Here is a 20869-nt window from a genome sequence, read left to right on the forward strand (position 1 = left end):
TGCATTAATTTGTGTCTGTTTGCAATTCATTTTAAGGCTTGATTTTTTCCTCATCCTTTCTGATTTAATTTTAATATCTGAATGTGTAAAATATTTCCACAGTTCAAAACTCAATATTAGGTGGAACTTCTGATGTAGTGAAGTGAGGAGGCTGCCAAATCCTCTAACCTAAAAGCAACCATAAAACTGGATAAAATAATAATAAACCACCACTTCAGTGTTCTGGGAATTGACTAAAGGCTTACAAAAAAGTGAGTAACATTTATTCATGAAAAACTACTGAACTTTAGGAAAGAGGCATGGAAAACTGTGGCGTACTTGCTAAGGACTGCTCCCCTTCTTCCTCCCATCATTTGACATGGTAGTTCTAACAGAGCAACGTAGGCTGTAAATAACCAGCCGTTTCACTGCTGGAGGAGGCTGCCCTGATTCAGAGCAGAAGGCAGAATAATCCACGCCCAGTGGTGTTAGCAATAAGTAGCAAGCAAACGGGGAAGGTCAGAGGTTCAACTAATCTAGGGTTGCAGTTCTAGTTGTGCAAACAAGGGATCCAGGGACCAGACAGAAACGTAACAAAAGATATAAGAGACAGTCACAGAGGTGCTTGCTAAGCTCTTCAAATATCCCTGGCTGACTGGAGATGGTGTACATGCTTGGGAACGGTGGAGAGGGCCGCAGCTATTCACAAATCCTCACCCAGTCAGGAGGTTCTGCACATGTAGACACAAGAGGGTCCAGCTGGGGCAGACTTGAAAACTGCCTAAACTTGGAATACACTTCTAAACCCACACACGGATCCACCGACAGCAGGTGAAAGCCTTATTGGTTTGAAGTGTCTGAACATAATCTCTGACCAGTTACTGGCTGACCACTAAGTCATGCAGAAACAGGAGCAACCCCAAGTAAGCCTGACTTAAAAATAAAAACAATACTCAACTGAGCAGAGCCATCAGTGGCCACATACTCCAAGGGAAATGCATCACACAGCTTAAGTCAAGATAAATTACTAAACAAATAAGTAGACAAAAGAGCAACAACATAATAATTGGCAGGGAAGAGAAGAGGTCAGAATCCAGAGTTGCTACAATATTACTTAAAATGTCCAATTTCAACAAAAAATTATAAGAGATGCAGAGACAGGAAAGTTTGACCCACAAGTCGGCGGGAAAAAGCAGTCAATAGAAACATCTGAGTATTCACAGATATTAGATCTAGCAAAGACTTGAAAGCAGCTATAAACAAAAATGTTGGGCTGGCCTGTGGTGCAGCGGTTAAGTGCACACGTTCCACTTCTCAGTGGCCCGGGGTTCGCCAGTTCGGATCCCGAGTGCAGACATGGCACTGCTTGGCAAAAGCCATGCTGTGGTAGGCATCCCACATATAAAGTAGAGGAAGATGGGTATAGATGTTAGCTCAGGGCCAGTCTTCCTCAGCAAAAAGAGGATTGGCAGTCGTTAGCTCAGGGCTAATCTTCCTCAAAAAAAAAAAATTCAAAGAACTAAAGGAAGTTGTGTTTAAAGACTTAAATGAGAGTACAATGACAATGATTTTAAAAACTTGAAAAGTTCAATAACTAAAACAAAAAATTCATAGAGGCTCAACAGCAGATTTGAATTGGCATGAGAAATAAACAAAGTTAGAGCAGAGACATCCAATCTGAAGAACTGAGAGCAGAAAAAAGATGGAAAAATGAACAGAGCCCTAACAATATATGTGATAGGAGTCCCAGAGGAAGAGAAGAGAGAAAAAACAGAACAGTATTTGAAGAAACAAAGGCTAAAAACTTCTAAATTCTGATGAAAAATGTTAATCTAAAGATCTAAGCTTCGTGAACTCCAAGTACACAGATCTATATCTAGAGACAAGAGAGTCAAGCTGTTGAAAAGCAAAGACAAAGAGAAAATCTGAAAGCAACAAGAAAAAAAAAACCTTGTCAGGAATAGGAGAACAACAAAACTATTAAGATCTGATTTCTCACCAGAAACAATGGAGACTAGAGGCAGTGTGATGACATATTCAAAATGGTGAAAGAAAAAAATTGTCAACCAAGAATTAGATATTTAGCAAAATCATACCTCAAAATGAAGGCAAAATGAAGATGTTTACAGATAAAGACAGAAATTACCGCTACCAAACCTGCCTTACAAGACATACTAAAGGAAATCCTTTGGACTGAAAGGAAATGATACCAGATGATAACTCAAATCTACACGAAGAAATGAAAAGCATTAGAAATGGTAAATACAGGGGCCGGCCCGGTGGCGCAGCGGTTAAGTTCGCACGTTCTGATTCTCGGCGGCCCGAGGTTCGCTGGTTCTGCTTGGCAGCCATGCTGTGGTAGGCGTCCCACGTATAAACTAGAGGAAGATGGGCACGGATGTTAGCTCAGAGCCAGACTTCCTCAGCAAAAAGAGGAGGACTGGCAGTAGTTAGCTGAGGGCTAATCTTCCTCAAAAAAAAAAAAAAAGAAAAGAAAAGAAATGGTAAATACAAAAAAAGCTCTATAAATATATTATTTTCTCTCTTCTCTTGATTTCTTTAAAAGACAGATTATATAAGATGGCAATTATGACACTATATGGTCGGGTTTGCAACACATATTGATATAATGTATATGACAATGGGGGCACAAAAGAGGGGAAAGGAAATGAAGCTATATTGCAGCAAACTTTCTATCTTTTACTGGAATTATATAGTATTAAACTAAAGTAGATTGTAATAAGATGAATAATGCAATCCATACAGCAACCACTAAGGAAATTTAGTTAAGAAATAGTTAAAAAATTGGAAATATTAAAATAGCACACATTTGTTAGATCAAAAAAATGATCTAACACAGAAGAAGGCAGTAAAAGTTAGAAACAGGAATAAAAAAAGATACGAGAGTCATGTAGAAGACAAAATGGCTGATGTAAATTCAACCATATCAATAAGCACATTAAATGTGAATGGACTAAACATCCCAATCAAACAGCAGAGGTTGTCAGACTGGATTTAAGAAGATCCATCCATATGCTGCCTGCAAGACACACTCTAGATTCAAAGACACAAATAGGCTGAACGTAAAAAGATGAAAAAATATATACTATGCAAACAATAACCATAAGAGAGGAGAGTGGTGGTCTTAGTTCAGGCTGTTATCACAAAAAGTACATAAACTGGGTGTCCTATAACCAACAAACACTCATTTCTCACAGTTCTGGAAGCGAGTGAGTCCAAGATCAAGGTGAAAGCAGATTCAGCATCACCTGGTGGAAACCTGATTCCCAGTTCATAGGGATCTTCTAGCTATAACCTCACATGGCAGAATGGTCAAGGGAGCTCTCTTCAGTCTTTGATCAGGGCACTAATCCCACTCATGAGGGCTCCACCTTCATGACCTAATCACTTCCCCAAAGTTTCGTTTTTTACTATCACCACACTGGGAGTTAGTTTTCAAGATATAAATTTTGGGGGGACAAAAACATTCAGACTACAGCAGTGCCTATAGTAATATCAGATAAAATAGGCTTTAAAACAATAAATACTACTAGAGACAAAAAAAAGGATATTTCATGATGATAAAAACATCAATAAATCAAAAAAATGTTATAAATGAATATGCATCTAACAGCAGTTATATAATAAAGAAAAAAATGACAGAATCCAAAGGATTAGACAATCCAACATCAATTATTAGAGATTTCAATATCTCACTATATCAGAAATTGACAGAATCAGAAATAAACATGGAGAAACATACACAAGACGAAGCACAGCTTAACACGTTGTAAAACTTATATCCACATAGCTACCACTCAGATGAAGTAAGAAAGAGAACAAATTGCCAGAATCTCAAAAGCTTCCCATGTGCTCCCTCCAAATTCTTAATCCCTACCTTTCACCCCTGACCCCACATCCTCAGCCAAACATTCAATTGGTTCTTCATAAATTAACTCGAAGGATAATTTATGGATAATTGACTGAGGTTAGCGTATTTCCAAAAATTATAGAATTCATTTATGCCTGCCACCTTGGGGGAAATGTGTCCAAAATGACTTTTAAGAAATCTTAGAGGTTCCAGATCCCTAGGTATTTTTTGGTCTACACTCATGGTGAATTTTGACTTAACAGCTATAACTAACACTTTCTGATTGCCTTTATGTGCTAGTCATTTTTTTCCCTGTTTTTTTATTCCCAAATCCCCCCAGTACATAGTTGTATATTTTTGTTGTGGGTCCTTCTAGCTGTGGCATGTGGGACGCCATCTCAGCATGGCCTGATGAGAGGTGCCATGTCCTCGCCTAGGATCCAAACCAGCAAAACCCTTGGGCCACCAAAGCAGAGCATGTGAACTTAACTCCTCAGTGACAGGACCGGTCCCTGTGCTAGTCATTTAATCCTTACAGTGACTTTCTGATATAGGTACTATCATTATCCCACTTTACACCAAGTTAAATGACAGAACTAGGAAAGATCTGTCTAACCTTCCAAGCTTTTAACCACAAGACTGTACTGTCTTCCACAGGTGTGGAAATAAGGAATTCTTTGCAAGAAGAAGTAATTGAGTAAGGCACAGAAAATGCTGTAAAAAGGTAAGCACAGAGCTAACATGTTCCATAGGTCTAAAGAAAAAGTAATTTTTAATTCCCTTGCTATCAAGAATTAGGGCACTTGAAAAGAGGATGACACTGTTCCAGAACATGTCATGCAGTTCCAGAGATCTGATCTATAGTCATTTTGAGACCTATGTTAAAAATAAACCTCTGCTTCACTGACTCCAGGGCTTGAACCACAGGTCTTAGGTTTTTCTTCTATAGTTAATCCAAGGTCATTTTCCACTGACTTAGCAAAACAGATTCCTTGCAGACGGACCAATTCAATTTGCAAGTGTTTAAAATCTATTCTTTGCCCTCACAAACACAGAGATCCTCAGATCTTTTAGTTTATTCTATTTTCCAGGGAATATTTTCTTGGATCACAGGGTAACATAATTTCACATGACATGGGAACTATACTGTTTTTTTAAAAGATTGGCCCTGAGCTAACATCTATTGCCAATCTTTTTTCTCCTTTTTCTCCTTCTTCCCAAAGCCCCCCCCAGTACATAGTTGTATATTCTAGTTGCGGGTCCTTCTGGTTGTGCCATATGTCTCAGCATGGCCTGATGAGCTGTGCCATGTCTGCGCCCCCAGGATCCGAACTGGCAAAACCCTGCGCTGCCACGCCGCCAAAGCAGAGCATGTGAACTTAAGCACTCGGCCATGGAGCCAGCCCTATACTTTCTTAAAGATGAAAGAACTTCGAAATATATCATAGAAAACCATCTCAACAGCACGTTTCTATACTTCTTAAACTAATCAATTCTCCAGTTATTTTAAAATTTTATCACCATGCAGATCTCCGAAAGGTGGGCTAATGTGCATCTAAATGAGGTGGTTTTGATAAATGATGCCACCATAAGCTTAACTTAGGTTTTAAATGATAATCTGACAAACAGGTGAAGGTGAGCATTTGGAAAAGGATACAAACTTGGTCTTAGCTGATATTAAAATTTAGCTAGATCACTGAGGCAAAAATGGACTTAAAAAAAAAATGGTGCTGGGACAACTTGGTAGTCATTTGGAAAGAGATAAAATTAGATCTATATGTCACACCATACACAAGAATAAATTCTAAGTGGACTGGAGATCTAAAAGTAAAAGTGAAACCATAAAAGTACTAGAAGAAAGCATAGTGAATTCTACTTGAACCTCAGTGTGAGGAAAGGCCTCCTGTGACTCAAAATCCTAGCAAACTCCAGCTGATCCGACTTTAAATCTTGGTGTAACCTGGCAAAAATGTCAGAAGGTGCTCCTCTATCGCCTTATTAACCATAAAACAACCACTCTCCACCCAAGACCCTCTCAGTGCAGTGGCTGACAAGGAGTATTCCTTATATTTTACGTCAGCAAATACAACATAACACACTTGACTTGGAGCTTACAAGTGTAAATCCCTTCTATCATCATTAAATGATAAAAACCTGCATTAATACTCTCTCAATTAAATAATCCTGCAGTGAGCACGTGTTTAACAGACAGAGAGAAAACCAAGAGATTCACACCAGCAAGTGAATTTCCTTACTGCAAATCTATCAGCAGCTTTGTAATTTGCCACAAAATAAAACTTGGCATAGGGGCCAGCCCGGTGGCGCAGCGGTTAAGTTCACATGTTCTGCTTCTCAGTGGCCCGGGGTTCGCTGGTTTGGATCCCAGGTGTGGACATGGCACCGCTTGGCACGCCATGCTGTGGTAGGCGTCCCACATATAAAGTAGAGGAAGATGGGCCCCGATGTTAGTGCAGGGCCAGTCTTCCTCAGCAAAAAGAGGAGGATTGGCAGCAGTTAGCTCAGGGATAATCTTCCTCAAAAAAAAAAAAAATTGGCATAAAGTTTGAAGCGAAGCACAGCACTCAGAGATCAATCACAGCTCCATAAAAAGGAAAGTGAAAAAAAGTGACATACATGCTACAGGGCTGGAAAACACAGGCAGACGCAGAGTCTTTCTACTTCAGTCCTATCTAGGTGGGATGAGAAAACTACACAGGGGAAGGGCTAGGCACCCCAGTCCTACAAATTATTCTGAACCGAGTTCTTTACCACTAAAAAGGAAACAAAAGTTTCAGTTTTGTTTTCTTTGCAAGCAGACATCATTTGCTTTTTTTAAGAAGCCCTCCAGGGAGTCTGGAGGGAGGCTCTCTGGACTTCAGCTGTAGTTAGAACCTGACTCTCGTTAAGTCTAACACTTAGGAGGAAAGATGACTGATCTTATGGAATTAATCTTGGAAATATTTCCTTGCTTTTTAATCCAGAAACTTCGATTTCCCAAACTCAATTTAATAAACTTCCTTATTTCTGTACTGCTTAAATTCTGCCCAACAAGTCTTTTTTAGACCTTATGCACATCCTGTTAGTAAAAGAAATGAGGGTAAAAGAAAACATCCCTTCTGATGTTTGGATGCAGGCAGTATGCTGGCTAGGTCAATGCTCCCTGTTTTCGGAGAGTGAAAGATGACATGAGTGGAGCCACATGAAAATAGAGCTGGAGCAGCCATTTCAGAGGAACTGCCTTGCACGTCTCCTGTTTTCTCTCTCTTCTAAACTGGACCAAACCACCAACATTCCAAGAAGTCAGTAAGGACAAGAGTATTCTGTTTGTAAGGACTGATGAAATCAGACTTTGCTGGTGACTGAATCACTAAGCAATCAATGAAGTACAAGCCTAGCCTTTTGCCCTAAGACTGAATCTCAAGCCAATCTAGGAAGTATAAACCTAGCCTTACCTCATCTAGCACCAATGAACTCTTGTTTAATACAACTCACCTCATCCTCCTTTCTCCCCATGGAAACCCTGAGCCCCTCTCCAGTAATTGGGACACTATTTGGGTTTCTACCTGAATCTGTGTTCCCTGAATTGCAATTCTTTGATTCCCCAAATAAACGCCTCACTGCCTCTCACCTGGGCTCTTTATTTTTAGGTTAACAGAAGCTTGGTCATCCGTGTCAATCTGGCTCTCTGTCTCCCAAAGTGTGGCCACAGTTCTATCAATATCAACATGAACTGGGAAGCTTGTTAGCAGAGCAGATTCCTGGCGGGTACCACACAAGTCTGTAGTATCAGACACTTCTCAGGGCTTTGCATGGTTAATAAGTTTCCTGTGATTCCCACGCACAATAAAGTTCGGGAATCACTGACCTACACAGAGTGATCTTCGTTAATGAACACAGGAAACACTGAATGCCACTTTAGTATCCCACTAACTTCAGTAATAAGGGTTGAGTAAACAACCCTTATTTCCCGTTTAAACTCAGGATCAGAAACCTAAGGTCCCTTGCTGTTCTTAAATTCTAGGATTTTATTTAATCACTTGTCAACAGCATTCATTAAAACCAATACTGGTAAACTCTAAGAAATTAAATATGGCAAGTGCCCATTAGAAATGAAATAAAAGGTAAATGACAAAGCAGAAAGGGTTTTCTCATGAGGTTAACAGAATACGTAGCCACTATAGAAAAGTTACTGAAAGGGGCTGGCCTGATGGCACAGCAGTTAAGTGTGCATGGTCCGCTTCAGCGCCCTGGGGTTCGTCAGTTCAGATCCCCAGTGCGGACATGGCACTGCTTGGCAAGCCATGCTGTGGTAGGCATCCCACACATAAGTAGAGGAAGATGGGCATGGATGTTAGCGCAGGGCCAGTCTTCCTCAGCAAAAAGAGGAATGGCAGCAGATGTTAGTTCAGGGCTAATCTTCCTCAAAAAAAGAAAGAAAGAAAGAAAAGTTACTGAAAACTTTCTGGCTGCAACAAAGAGAATTTCCCTGTAAACATGCCCACTGTTACAACAACATTGATAAGATTATGAAAATAATGCAATGAGGTAGTAGAAACATGGAAATCGAAAGGATTAAGTAATGTGGGATTTAGGAAAAATGAGAGAGATGGGAAAAGGACTGATATAGAACTTGTGTTATAAACCAATACTTCAATAATGGTTCCTGGTTAAAGATAAAACAGCCTTAAAGGAAAGAACAATCTTTATGTTTCCAGAGTCTAAGGAAAATGTTTTAAAATCCAAGAAACCATGTGCTCTGAGTCAATGTCCACCAAGCACAAGACTCTCGTATCCCTTACTTAAATGTATGGATGTATCTATTTGTAAATGAATACCACGCACAGAAAACTGGCAACCAGGGAGCAAACCCATCAAAACGACCAGATCTGCATTTTGGCTTACAAATAATAAAACCCCTTCACTTGTGGGCAAGAATTTAATCACCAAAGCCCTGACAATTCAAAGTTCCTCCATCTTCTCCGTATCTGTAAAGGGCATCACCATCCACCCAGTAGCTGAAGCCAAGGAATCAGGCTAATTTCTCACTCCAGTCTCCAAAGTGAATCCACCAGTATGTTTTGTCTACTCTACCTCCAAATGTATCTTGAAATCATTTGCTTCTCTTCACTTGATCCACAGTTCAAGCTACTATCATCTTTGCCCGGGTTACTGCATTAGGCCCTAATTGGTCTCAATGTTCCACCCATGTCCCTGACTTTCATTCTCTGCACAACCACCAGAACACTTTTTTGTGTGTGTTTGAGGAAGATTGGCCCTGAGCTAACATCTGTTGTCAATCTCCCTCTTTTTTTTTCCTCTCCCCAAAGCCCCAGTACATATTTCTGTATCTTAGCTGTAAGTCCTTCTAGTTCTTTTGCGTGGGATGCCACCACAGCATGGTTGATGAGTGGGTGCTAGGTCTGTGCCCAGGATCCAAGCTGGCGAACCAGAGCACCAGAGCAGAACGTGAGACCTTAACTGCTATGCCACCGGGCTGGGCCCCAGAATACTCTTTAATAAAATATAAATAATTTCCATCTCTCCTCTGGCTTAAAATTACCCGTCTGTTTCCCAATGTGCTTGGAATTTCTTATTCAAAACTTCAAATTTCTTACCGTGGCTCACAAAGTGTTCCATTATTGGAGCCTCACTTATTTCCTCACTCCACTGTCTTCCTTAATCACTATGCTCCAACTACTGGCCCTTCCATTCCTTGCATGCCAAGAGTACACCAAGTTTGTAACTGTCTTAGGGCATTTATACTAACTGGCCCCCTTGTATGCAACACTTCCCTCTCAGATTGGCACACATTTGACTTCTTTTTCCCTCCAACTCTGCTGAAATGCCACCTTCCCAGAGAAGCCTTTCCTGACCATTCAATATAAAGTAGTCTTCCTCATCCTTCCAACCCCCATCCCTTCATCACTTCCTCTTAGCATTTTCTTCCATACCTCCCAACTAGAATATACCTGTAAGAGAAGAGAAACCTTCTGTCTTGTTTACCACTGTCTCCCTAAGGGCCTCAAACAAGGCCCGGCATGTGGAAGATATGCAAATATTTCTTGAATAAATGAATGAGATAAAATCTCTCTAACTTTTAAGAACAATTACTGGCTCTCATGACAGAGAAGCATACTATTTATTCAACATCTATTTAATGAAGGAAGACTACGCGCAAGGTCCCATGACAGTGGTCCTCCAGCTTTACTGTGTGTAAGAATTACCCAGAGAATTTATACACGAGGCCTAAAAACTCCACTGTGACAAGTAGCCCATGAAAGGTGATTCTCTTACAGGATCAACATCACTACGATGCAGTATATTCTACAGGTCCCAATACTATAAGCATCCTTGTATCATAATATTACTATAGCAGTAATTACTATAGCAGTAATTCTCATCTGCTGCCAGATCTGGCCCTCACCTCAGCGGAGCCTTTGAGAATCACTTATTTGCGTCGCAGATCTAGTACATCTCAAATGTTAGCTAAAATCCCGTTTCTTTCGGTAGTTGTGTCTACATGGAAGTCTTCACAAATAGTTAAGATTTGCTGCTGAAACACACACACACAAATGCAGTGCTTTCCTTAAGAGATTTTGCCTATTTTTACCAAATCTTAACTGCCTTCCTCCTCCAATACTCTTGATTTATGAGCTCTGCAGAAAACTGGCACTCCACTTGAGCCTGGATTGTCTTCTCAGCCACAGGGCAAGTCAAGTCAGCTTGAATAACAGATTTAGCTAGTGATTTTGATTCTGCCCGAAGAGAAACATTTAGAAATATATAGGTCCTAGGATAGCACTTCTTTCCCAAATTCTCAAAGGTCAGCTTTATGTGCTTTTTTGGGGGCAAAAAGTCTATACTGGTTGTAAAGAATCATATTTATATTCTCAAAGTGGAATAACATTTTTTGTAGTTGACTATAAATGTAATCCATGCTTACCGTAAAAAAAAAAAAAAAGCAAATATTACAAAATTATGTTAAATATAAATGAGAATTCCCCAATAATCACACCCCTCAAAGCCACTCACTTTTCATAATTTGGTGTATATCCTTCCAAACTTTTATGTATAAACAGATTTTCACACAGGTTTTTAACTTAAAAGGAATCATCACTGACTATTCTATAACCTGCTGTAAGGGGAAAACACCTCCTGTGTGTCTCCTCTATTCTCAGAACCCACACTGAACAGCTCTGTGACCAGAGGTGTGCAAGTTTCTCCCAGACCAAGCAACTCCAGCTCTACAGCGGACACGAGCTGGTATCCTACAATTTAACTTAATTCTGACACTATCTACCTGGAGACGGCATCAGATCCCAGAGGTTAAAGGCTCAGTCCCACACGACTGACCCCAGCCCCACTTCGAATGCCAACTCCAAGTCCAGGCTGTCACCTCCGCTTTTGATCCATTGGCTCTAAATTGGAGATTCCCACAACCTTCTCCTCACGTTTGATTAATTTGCTAGAGAGGCTCACAGAACTCAGGAAAATAGTTTACTGGTTTATTATAAAGTATATAACTAAAAACAGTCAGATGGAAGCGATGCATAGAGCAAGGTACATGGAAAGGAGCACGGAGCTTCCAAGCCCTCTGTGTGTGTCAGCCGCCTAGCACCTCCAAGTGTTCACCAACTCAGAAGCTCTGTGAACCCCACCCTTTTGGGTTTTTATGGAGGCCTTATTACGTAAGCATGATTGATTAAATCATTGGTCATTAGTGATGAACTCAATCTCCAGCCCCTCTTCCCCGCCTAGAGCTGGAAGTGGGATGGGGCTGAAAGCTCCAAACTCTGACAACCAGACCTCATCCTTACCAGCTTTCCACAAGTCACCTCATTAACATGACCTCAGGTGTGGCTGAAAAGGGCTTGTTACGAATAAGAAAACACACTTTTATCTCCTATCACTTAGTAAATTCAGAGTGTTGAGAATTCTATGCCAGGAACTTGACAAACACCAAATATACATTTCTTTTTTTTCTCCCCAAAGTGGCCCCCCCCACATAGTTGTATATTCTTAGTTGTGGGTCCTTCTAGTTGTGGCACGTGGGACACCACCTCAGCATGGCTGATGAGCGGTGCCATGTCCACGCCCAGGATTTGAACCGACAAAACACTGGGCAGCCTGCAGCAGAGCGAGCAAACTTAACCACTTGGCCACAGGGTTGGCCCCCCAAATATACATTTCTTATTACAAATCGTATTATCACACCTGCTTAATTCACTTAACATTACATCACAGGCATTCTTCCATGTCAATACTAATATTCACCTCTTTCTTTTTAATGATTGCACTGTACACTACTGCAAAAATATGCCAAAAATGTTTAAATTAATACCCTCTGTTGAACATTATTTCTAGTTTTCCACAGTTATGAATGATGCTGCAACATATCTTTATATATATCTGTGCATGTCTTGAGTAACCTCCTTAAAATAAAAGACTGGAAGAGAATCAGAGGTTTAAAGCTATGCTGTCCAATATGGTACTCCTAGCCACAGATGATTAAATTAACTAAAATTAAAAAATTCAGCTCCTCAGTTGTACTAGCCATATTTGCAATGTCCAACAGCCAGATGACTGTTAAAATGTGGTAGCAATGGCCAGTGACTACCGTGTTGGACAGTGTAGATTTAGAACATTCCCTCATTGCAGAAGGTTCTATGGACAGCCCTGGTCTAAAGAAATGTTTATATAAAAATTTGATACCTGTATCCTATTGACATGATGGAGCAATTTAAACTCCCAATATTAGTACATAAGTACCTATGTCCCCTTCTTGTCAACATCAGATCAATGTTCTGATCTGATAGATGAGACATAGTGTTTAATTTGCATCTAAAAATTATTAGTGAGGCTGAAAGTCTTTTCACATTTCTTTTGGTCATTTGTGTTTATTTATTTATTTATTTATGCTGAGGAAAATACACCCTGAGCTAACATCTGTGCTAGTCTTCCTCTATTTTCTATGTGGGTCGCCGCTACAGCTTAGCCACCAAGTAGTGTAGGTCGGTGCCTGGGAAGTGATCCCAAGCCACCAAAGCAGAGCATGCCAAATTTAACCACTAGGCCACGGGGCCGGCCCCTGTGTTTATTTTTTTGTTGTTGAATTATCTGAACTTTGTCTATTCTAAAAGAATCAAGTTTAAAGATATGCTGTTCCCGATGACCTATAAAGGCAAACTGTATGTGCAGAGAAGAGACATTTCTTCATCTGTTTTGCTGGTTTCCTAATAATTTCACAAAGATATTTATCAAAACAGCATAAAAATAGCTATTAACGTAGTACCACAATTAGCTAAAGGTAGCCTGCATTCTCATAGGTTGTTTCCTTACGGTGGAGTTAATGGTTTACATTATCTATAAAGCAACAATGGCTACCACTGCAGTATGTTATTTCTATGAAACATTGTTATAAATTTTCAAATTAACCTACGAAAACATATAGGTTGATTTACAAAATATAAAATAATTGAAAATGTTTATATTTTAAAAGTGATTATGTTCATATAAAAGTCTGGAACAGGAGAAAACCAACCTGTGGGATAGGAATCAGAAGAGTGGTTCCCTGGGTTGGTGGGGGTGGGGGAGAAGGAATGAGCATGAAGCACACAAAGGGAGTTTCTGGCATGATGAAAATGTTCTGTTCTTGATAGAGGCGTGAGTTACACAGGTGTGTACAGTTGTCAAAACTCACTGAACTGTACACATTAGAACTTAAACACTTCCAACGTCGATAAATTATATCTAATTTTTTAAAGGAAGGAAAAAAGTTTAAAACGTATTGTGCTATTTAGAATGTTCAATTTATAGGCAATAAAAATAATTATTTTAAATATTTGTATAATGTAAAATGTGATTTCCTGGCCAGGAGACACAAAGAAAGTTTTACTAAATTGGGAATGAGGAGCAGAGTATGTAACACTTTGAACCAAACCGCTCAATTGTCAGACTGATGGCACTGTAGAAAATTCACTATGATGTCAGGGCGAAATATGTTAAGCTATCAGAAAAGCATTGCTAACATTTTAACAGATGTTTAATCATTGTTTCTAAAAAGCCTGCACTAGTGATATGAAAGCTGAACCAAACGCTCACTTTCTGGAAAATCACCTCCCTAATGTTATCGAACAGTACTTGATTTAATTTTCTGAGCCATCTCTGCTGAGGTAGTTTATGAACTTGGCTCATTTCTGCCCTTTATTCTCCTCTTCCGGTGGCACACACGAGCACAAAAGCTAACACGTGCAAGTTAAAACCAAGAGATTTGATCCTGAAAATGCCTAAGGAGAGACAAACAGAGGATGCTCCTCCCATCTCACACCACCTCCCTGCTCCCACTGTTACACTGCAGGTTTATTCTCTCAGCCCATTACCAATCTATCACAATCTGTTCAGCGAGTGAGCTCCTCAGAGGCATAAGCTACAAACCTCACTCAAGTTCTCTGCAGACAAACAGATATTATGGTAGCTCTTCAGATGACCTTGCTTACGAGATCCGAAGGAAGGCTATGCGGAGGACACTAAGACTTCTGTCTCCAAAAGTGAAGGCTTGCCCAGTTAAGGATGTGGCCCAGCGGCAAAGAAGCAGAACACTGTTCATTTTATTAGTGTATCTGCTTTGCAGGAAGAGAGCTGTTTTTACTAAGTTCTTTATTATACTTTGGCTTTGGAATCAAACAGATCTGGATTTGAGAATCAGTTCTGCCACTTATTAGATGTTTGACCTTAAGCAAGTTACTTTCCCACCCTAAGCTCTGTTTTCTTATGGGGAACAGTTTATGTCCCATGGGTGTGTTAGATAAAATGAAAAGATTAAATGAAAACACAAGTAGCATTTTAAGCTCAGTGGCTGGCACATTACAGGTGCTTAACAAAGGACAGCTACTGTCATACATGTTTCTGTTCCTGGAGAACACTATGTAAATGATACAGGCCCCAGTCACTGCCCTCTGTAACCAAACCACCACCAGGATATTTTGCTAACAAAGGATTAACACAAACAGGCAGCATATTATAATTCTAACGTCTGAAAAAAAATGTTCATTACAGGAATTTCAGCAGACAACCATAGACAAAATCATTGGAAAAAAAGCTAACAGTTATGAATACACGTTAGAAAATAATTACACAAGATGAAGATAAGAACTCAAAGTTCACAGAACAAAATAGAAAATTCTTTGCTAAGCGGACACACTCAATGCTTCCCTGTCATGCTACTGATTTCTCTCAGATCCATTAGTGTTAAAGCAATAAGGACACAGGTGGGCAAGTTACTCTTTACTACAGATGAAGTGGTCTGTGATACAGTATCAGCCACACTTATTTACTTTAAAAAGCAGTTCCCGTGGCAGACCAGCAGAATAAATAAAATATTTACCTGTTTCTCTTCATCTGGCATGTTTTTTTCCAGTTCTACTAAATATTCTTCATCTAGTTCAGAGGCATTCACATCATCATCAGGTTTGTTCTCAGCCTTGTCCACTCCTGGCTCCTCCTCCTCAAATGAAGTGCTGGTGTCATGAAAGCACTCCTCTTCTTCCTGGTCCTCCTGGGGATGGGCCTCACCATCCCGGAGCAGGTGGCTCTGGGAATGGTGATCCTCAGGATTAGAAACCGAAGCGCTAGCACACTCTGCTTCCTGGGGATCTGTAACTTTCAGATCACTGAGCAGATCCTCTGGAATCCTAGAGTTTTCTGACTTCTCCCCCATGCTGAATCAGCGAGGGAGGTGAAGCTGAAGCTCTGGGAAAAGGGAAAACATGTTACTTAAGGGTGCTTATATTTAAAAAAAAAAAACTTCTATCTGTCATACCTAAACAAACTTCTGCATTGAAGCCCAAAAGACACTCTAACTTTTTATTGGAATTCATTATTAAAATAAAATAGGTTTATCATATGCCCATAAATAATACATCATTTTAACTAATAGCCCTTTCAGAACTTCTTATAAGCGACAAAAGAGACCAATTTTTAATGTGACTCTTCCACTTTCTACTGCTCGCGTTTTGTCGGGGCAGCAAAAAACATGCAGAAGCTAAAACAATGCAAGAAAAACGAAGCTGCTCTAATCTTTATTCAGGATGAACAGCCAGGTCATAAAGAAGAAACTAGGGCCTGCCTTTCCAGTACCACCACACGAAGCTCAAGAATAAGTTTCTGGTGGAGATGAAAATGCAGGCCGTCCCAACACAGTGACCATCAACGCAGGGCCCACGTAGGTTACAGCGGAAGGAGAGCCCTGACGCAGGTGGTCCTAATCAGGAACCCCGTGGGGGTCAGAATGAGGGACTAAAAGCGCGCTTCTCAACCCTGGCTGTACAACACAACACTCGGGACGCCTAGCAAGTACTGCTGCCCAGATCTTATCCTCCACAGATTCTGATTTACTGGCCTGGAGTCGGCCCAGGGCATCTGCATTTTTAAAAAGGCATCTTAGGTGATTCTAATCAGTCAACTGAGAACCACCGCTGCAGAAGCTGAGTCAGACGAGCAGCAGCCCCGCCCTTCTGGTCGCAGCAAAATCACGCCAACGACTCTTGTGTCGCGACAAGAGCCCGAACTTGCCCCAGCTCCTCCCAAGAAAACTTAAAAATACCAAGATCTTAATACGGAGATTTCGCTTCTACAGCAATGTTTTGTTTTCCTCGCGCCCAGATCTAGTAGAAGAACGCAGGAGTTTGAGGCCTAGGGTTAAGGAGGGCCACCCCGCTCTTGCCAAGTTTCTCCTCTAGCTGCGTCCCTCACCGCCAACGGGACAAACCCAGGTGGCTACTCACAGCTTCACGGCTCCTCTCGTCTTCACCTTTCTAGCCCGTGAGATCCTCTACTTCCGCTCGGTCAAGTGCACTTCCGTCGGCGCAGACTAATGGCGTCGCTGTTGGCGAAGCATCCTGGGAAATGTAGTGGAATCCTCAGGGAGGCAGGACATCGCTGTCGCTGTGTGACGTCATTGTACTGAATGAAACATGAGTGACGGTTGCCATCTTGGGTTACGGTGAGACTGCGTTACTCAGCACAGGAGCAAAAAGGAAAAGAGAAAGGCTGTTTCTATGGTGTTCCTTTTACTCCTTCACTCTGATCTCTCTCGTGCTACCAACGTACAGGGGAATCCTGAAGCATCAACCTTGTCCAAAAATGGTTCGCAAAGTGTATCTTTGAAGGAGTCCACCGCTATATCAAAATCGTTTTCATAATACTACTAAGCTGCTATTTGCCTTTTCCATACTCCTTCTGTCATGAATGTACAGGGGTTTTCCAGAGGCTATGTGTCATTCAATGCACTGAGTGCAGAAGGAGTTATAAGAATCTAGCTGTCTTCTGTTAAGCTAGAGAGTTGCAAAACTGTGGAACAATGCCACACTTCTTACTATTTATGTTTTTCGTTTTGGAAAATATAGTTATTATTTATAAAAAGATTATTTATCTTACCATATAATGGGTGTATTATTATCTTAAAGGAATTAATAAATAAATATTAAAAATTTTTCAGTTCTACTTTTTTTTTTTGAGGAAGATTAGCCCTGAGCTAACTACTGCCAGTCCTCTTTTTTTGCTGAGGAAGCCTGGCCCTGCACTAACATCCGTTCCCATCTTCCTCTACTTTATATGTGGGACGCCTGCCACAGCATGGAGTGCCAAGCCGTGCCATGTCCGCACCTGGGATCCAAACCGGTGAACCCTGGGCCGCCAAAGCAGAACATGCGAACTTAACCGCTGCGCCACCCGGCCGGCCCCAGTTCTACTTTCTAATGCAGTAAATATTGATAGGTATGACTTGCATAAACAAAAGCTTTTTGTGGTCCTCAAAAATCTTTAAGAGTGTTAAGGGGTCCTGAAACCAAAAGCGAACTGTTGCCCTGTACATTAATTCAAGAAATGTTTATTGAATATTTATCAACCCCAGACATTGCACTGGAAATACAGAATTCAGATATCCCGTAAGGTTGCCAGACAGGTGACCAGCAAGGACAGCAGAGTACTAGTTAATTTTCGGTAATTCACAGAACCTATTGCAGAGATAGCTAAGAAAGACTTTTTCAGAAAAGTTACCAAACTTGTTTTTTGAATTTTTGTCTGAATGACGTTATACCTACTGTTGTATTTTTGTGTAAGTCAAGAGCTTTCATATACTAAAAGTAACCATTAAAAATATATCAGAATTTTTTCCGGCTGGCCTGGTGGCGTAGCAGTTAAGTGCGCAGGTTCCGCTTCAGTGGCCCGGGGTTTGCCGATTTGGATCCCGGGTGCGGACGTGGCAGCGCTTGGCACTCCATGCTGTGGTTAGGCATCCCACATAGAAAGTAGAGGAAGATGGGCACGGATGTTAGCTCAGGGCCAGTCTTCCTCAGCAAAAAGAGGAGGACTGGCAGTAGTTAGCTCAGGGCTAATCTTCCTCAAAAAAAAAAAAAAAATCAGAATTTTTGAAACCCTTTAATATTTCTTAATTTTTTAAATACAGCAAGAACTTCAAAAATGTAAGTGGTTAGGCCTCTTATGACCTTTAACAAATCCTGTTAATTAAATTTCAGTGTAATAGAAAGGGTGTGAATTTTGAAACAAATTAAATAAGTAAGTAAATAAAATGAACTTGAGTTACAAAGACAGCTTTTTTACTTTACTAGCTGTCCAACGTTGGACGGTAATTCTAGTAGCTAACATTTGTTGATTGTGTGCTTATTAGGTGCCACATGCTGTGAAACATGCTTTAGGTGGATTATTAGATTTTTTTTTTTTTGAGGAAGATTAGCCCTGAGCTAACTACTGCCAATCCTCCTCTTTTTGCTGAGGAAGACTGGCCCTGAGCTAACATCCGTGCCCATCTTCCTCTACTTTCTATGTGGGATGTCTACTACAGCATGGTGTGCCAAGCGGTGCCACGTCCGTACCCGGGATCTGAACTGGCAAACCCCGGGCCGCTGAAGTGGAATGTGTGAACTTAACCACTGCGCCACCTGACTGGCCCCTATTAGACTATTTGAACCACTGCGCCACCTAACTGGCCCCTATTAGACTATTTGAATTCTATTTCTGGCTCTCCCACTTGACTAGCTTTGTGACTTTGGGGCAAATTACTTAATGCTTCTAAGCTTTAATATATAAATTTACTTCATACTTAAAAATTGGCATGGATAACAATGGTACCTCCTTCTTAAGTTTCTTGGGAGAAAGAAATGAGGTAATCTAGAAGAAAAGGAGCACAGGATTTGGCACATAGTGTTTAATGAATGTTAGAGACAATAATAATATGTGACAGGCCTTGTGACAGTAGCTGGGTACAGGAAACCTACTAAGACACAGTTCCTGTTCTCCCCATCCCCAGGAGCTCACTATGCTGAGGATTATTTTGGGCTGGTTACTTTTAAAAACTGCAGATAGGAAGGAGGCTCTGAAGAGTGGAATTTGCTTGCCCTTTGATGGGAGACATTTACATTTATAAGGGAGATCTCCATCTGTGGGGGTGTCTCCCTCTGCACCGGGAGGAAGGGGGGATGACCTTATCTCTAGAAACTCTTGATGGGGAAGCATAGGACATCGTGACTTAATCTGATCTGATTCTCATCTAAAGTTATAGGACCACCCAATAACCAGACCCCACCTGCACTGATACCATTTTAATGACTTTTTTTTACATATTCTTTCCTTTGTTTTATAAAGAGATAACTCACATACCTATGCCTTAAATTTAGCCCAACCCTCAACCCATGGCAGCAGCTCTTTACTGCCCATGGGTCCTGTCCGCTTGCTAGTCTCTAAATAAAAGAGCATTACTGCCAGACTTTGAGTCCAAGAAATCTTTCTTTAGACTCCTCGACTCACCGACCCCATACCAACTAGAGGGGGGAAAGGAGGAGGGATAAAGACATTATTGAGCCTAAAGGAAGAAGCAATCTGCCCTTTTCTTTTTACACCAAGACGAACCAACATCCAATCAGTCCAATTTGGTAGGTCTTCACTAATAAGATATTTGGGTTAGGCTGTTGAAAGAGGAATAGTTCATTTGAAGGAAAAAAACAGGAGAGGCTGAAGGACATCTTAAAAATATCAGGAGCATTTGGGGAATAAGTAGTGGGATATTATTGAAGGATGGAGCATGAAGCAAGAGACAGTTTTACAGACAGAAGCTGCCAATCAGTTCCCAGAACCACGAAGATGGTCTCATAGTGCTTACAACTGCTCTGTAAAAAGAAAAGAAATGTTTTTCATCTAGAGGGCAGTTCTGTTGTTATTTTCCCAGGGCAGAGACCACGTCTGTCTTGTTTACAGTCGTAAGCAGTCAGTGGACATCCTGTTATCACGTGGGTGAAAGATCCTCTTTCAGGAATTTATGGCCAAAACACTGGGTAACTCAGCGCTCTGATGGGTTGAGTAAAGAGGTTTTGAGACTTCTGGAATGACCTTACAGGACTGTTGTAAGAATTAAATGGTGTCATGTCTTATCTAAAACACAGAAATTGAAGCGCTCAAGATATAAAAAAAAAGCTTCAATATTAACAGCACTTAGCACAATAAGTACTTAATAAATGTTTGTTGTTATTGTTATTATTATTAAAGAAGATCTCACAGTATTATCACTATTATGATCAATTACTAATAGTAATAATAATTTGATTATTACTGATTAATAATCAATAATATTATTAATAATGATAAATATTTGTGAAGATTTCCTTCACACCCTCCGGACAGGGGACTGAGGTCCTAAGTTTGTTGAAAGAACAGAAACTGAACATGAATAAATGAATAATGAATGAATGCTAGGCATCATACTAGGCTCTGTGATGGGTACAGAGAAAAATCAGGAAAGTATTGTAGGGGAGGAAGACAATTCCTCTACCTGCTGTGGGTTCTTCTGGCTGCAGAACGAATTAAATTCACATGAGACAGAATAACAGGAGAAAATTAAACAAAGCTTTATAACATGTATACATGGGAGAGGCTCAGGCAAGCTGAGCAACTTGCCAAAATGGCTGAAGCCACCACCTTAAATATCATCTTCAGCTAAAGACAAAGGAG

The 20869-nt window shown here is 40.6% G+C and overlaps 1 protein-coding gene across 1 annotated transcript in view; it reads right to left on the reverse strand.

Annotated features, from left to right (window-relative positions):
• TTC1 (tetratricopeptide repeat domain 1) overlaps positions 1-16723 on the reverse strand; it is a 46558-nt gene extending 29835 nt beyond the window's left edge. Inside the window, exons 1-2 of the mRNA XM_046668067.1 lie at positions 16633-16723; positions 15234-15598 (exon numbers count right to left, since the gene is read on the reverse strand). Coding sequence (XP_046524023.1) covers positions 15234-15566 — 333 coding nt within the window. The 5' untranslated portion in view covers positions 15567-15598; positions 16633-16723. The remainder of the gene's footprint in view (positions 1-15233; positions 15599-16632) is intronic.
• Positions 16724-20869: the final 4146 nt, after the last annotated feature.

Source organism: Equus quagga, chromosome 7 (genome assembly GCF_021613505.1).
Source record: "Equus quagga isolate Etosha38 chromosome 7, UCLA_HA_Equagga_1.0, whole genome shotgun sequence".
In the NCBI taxonomy this organism is placed as follows: domain Eukaryota; kingdom Metazoa; phylum Chordata; class Mammalia; order Perissodactyla; family Equidae; genus Equus; species Equus quagga.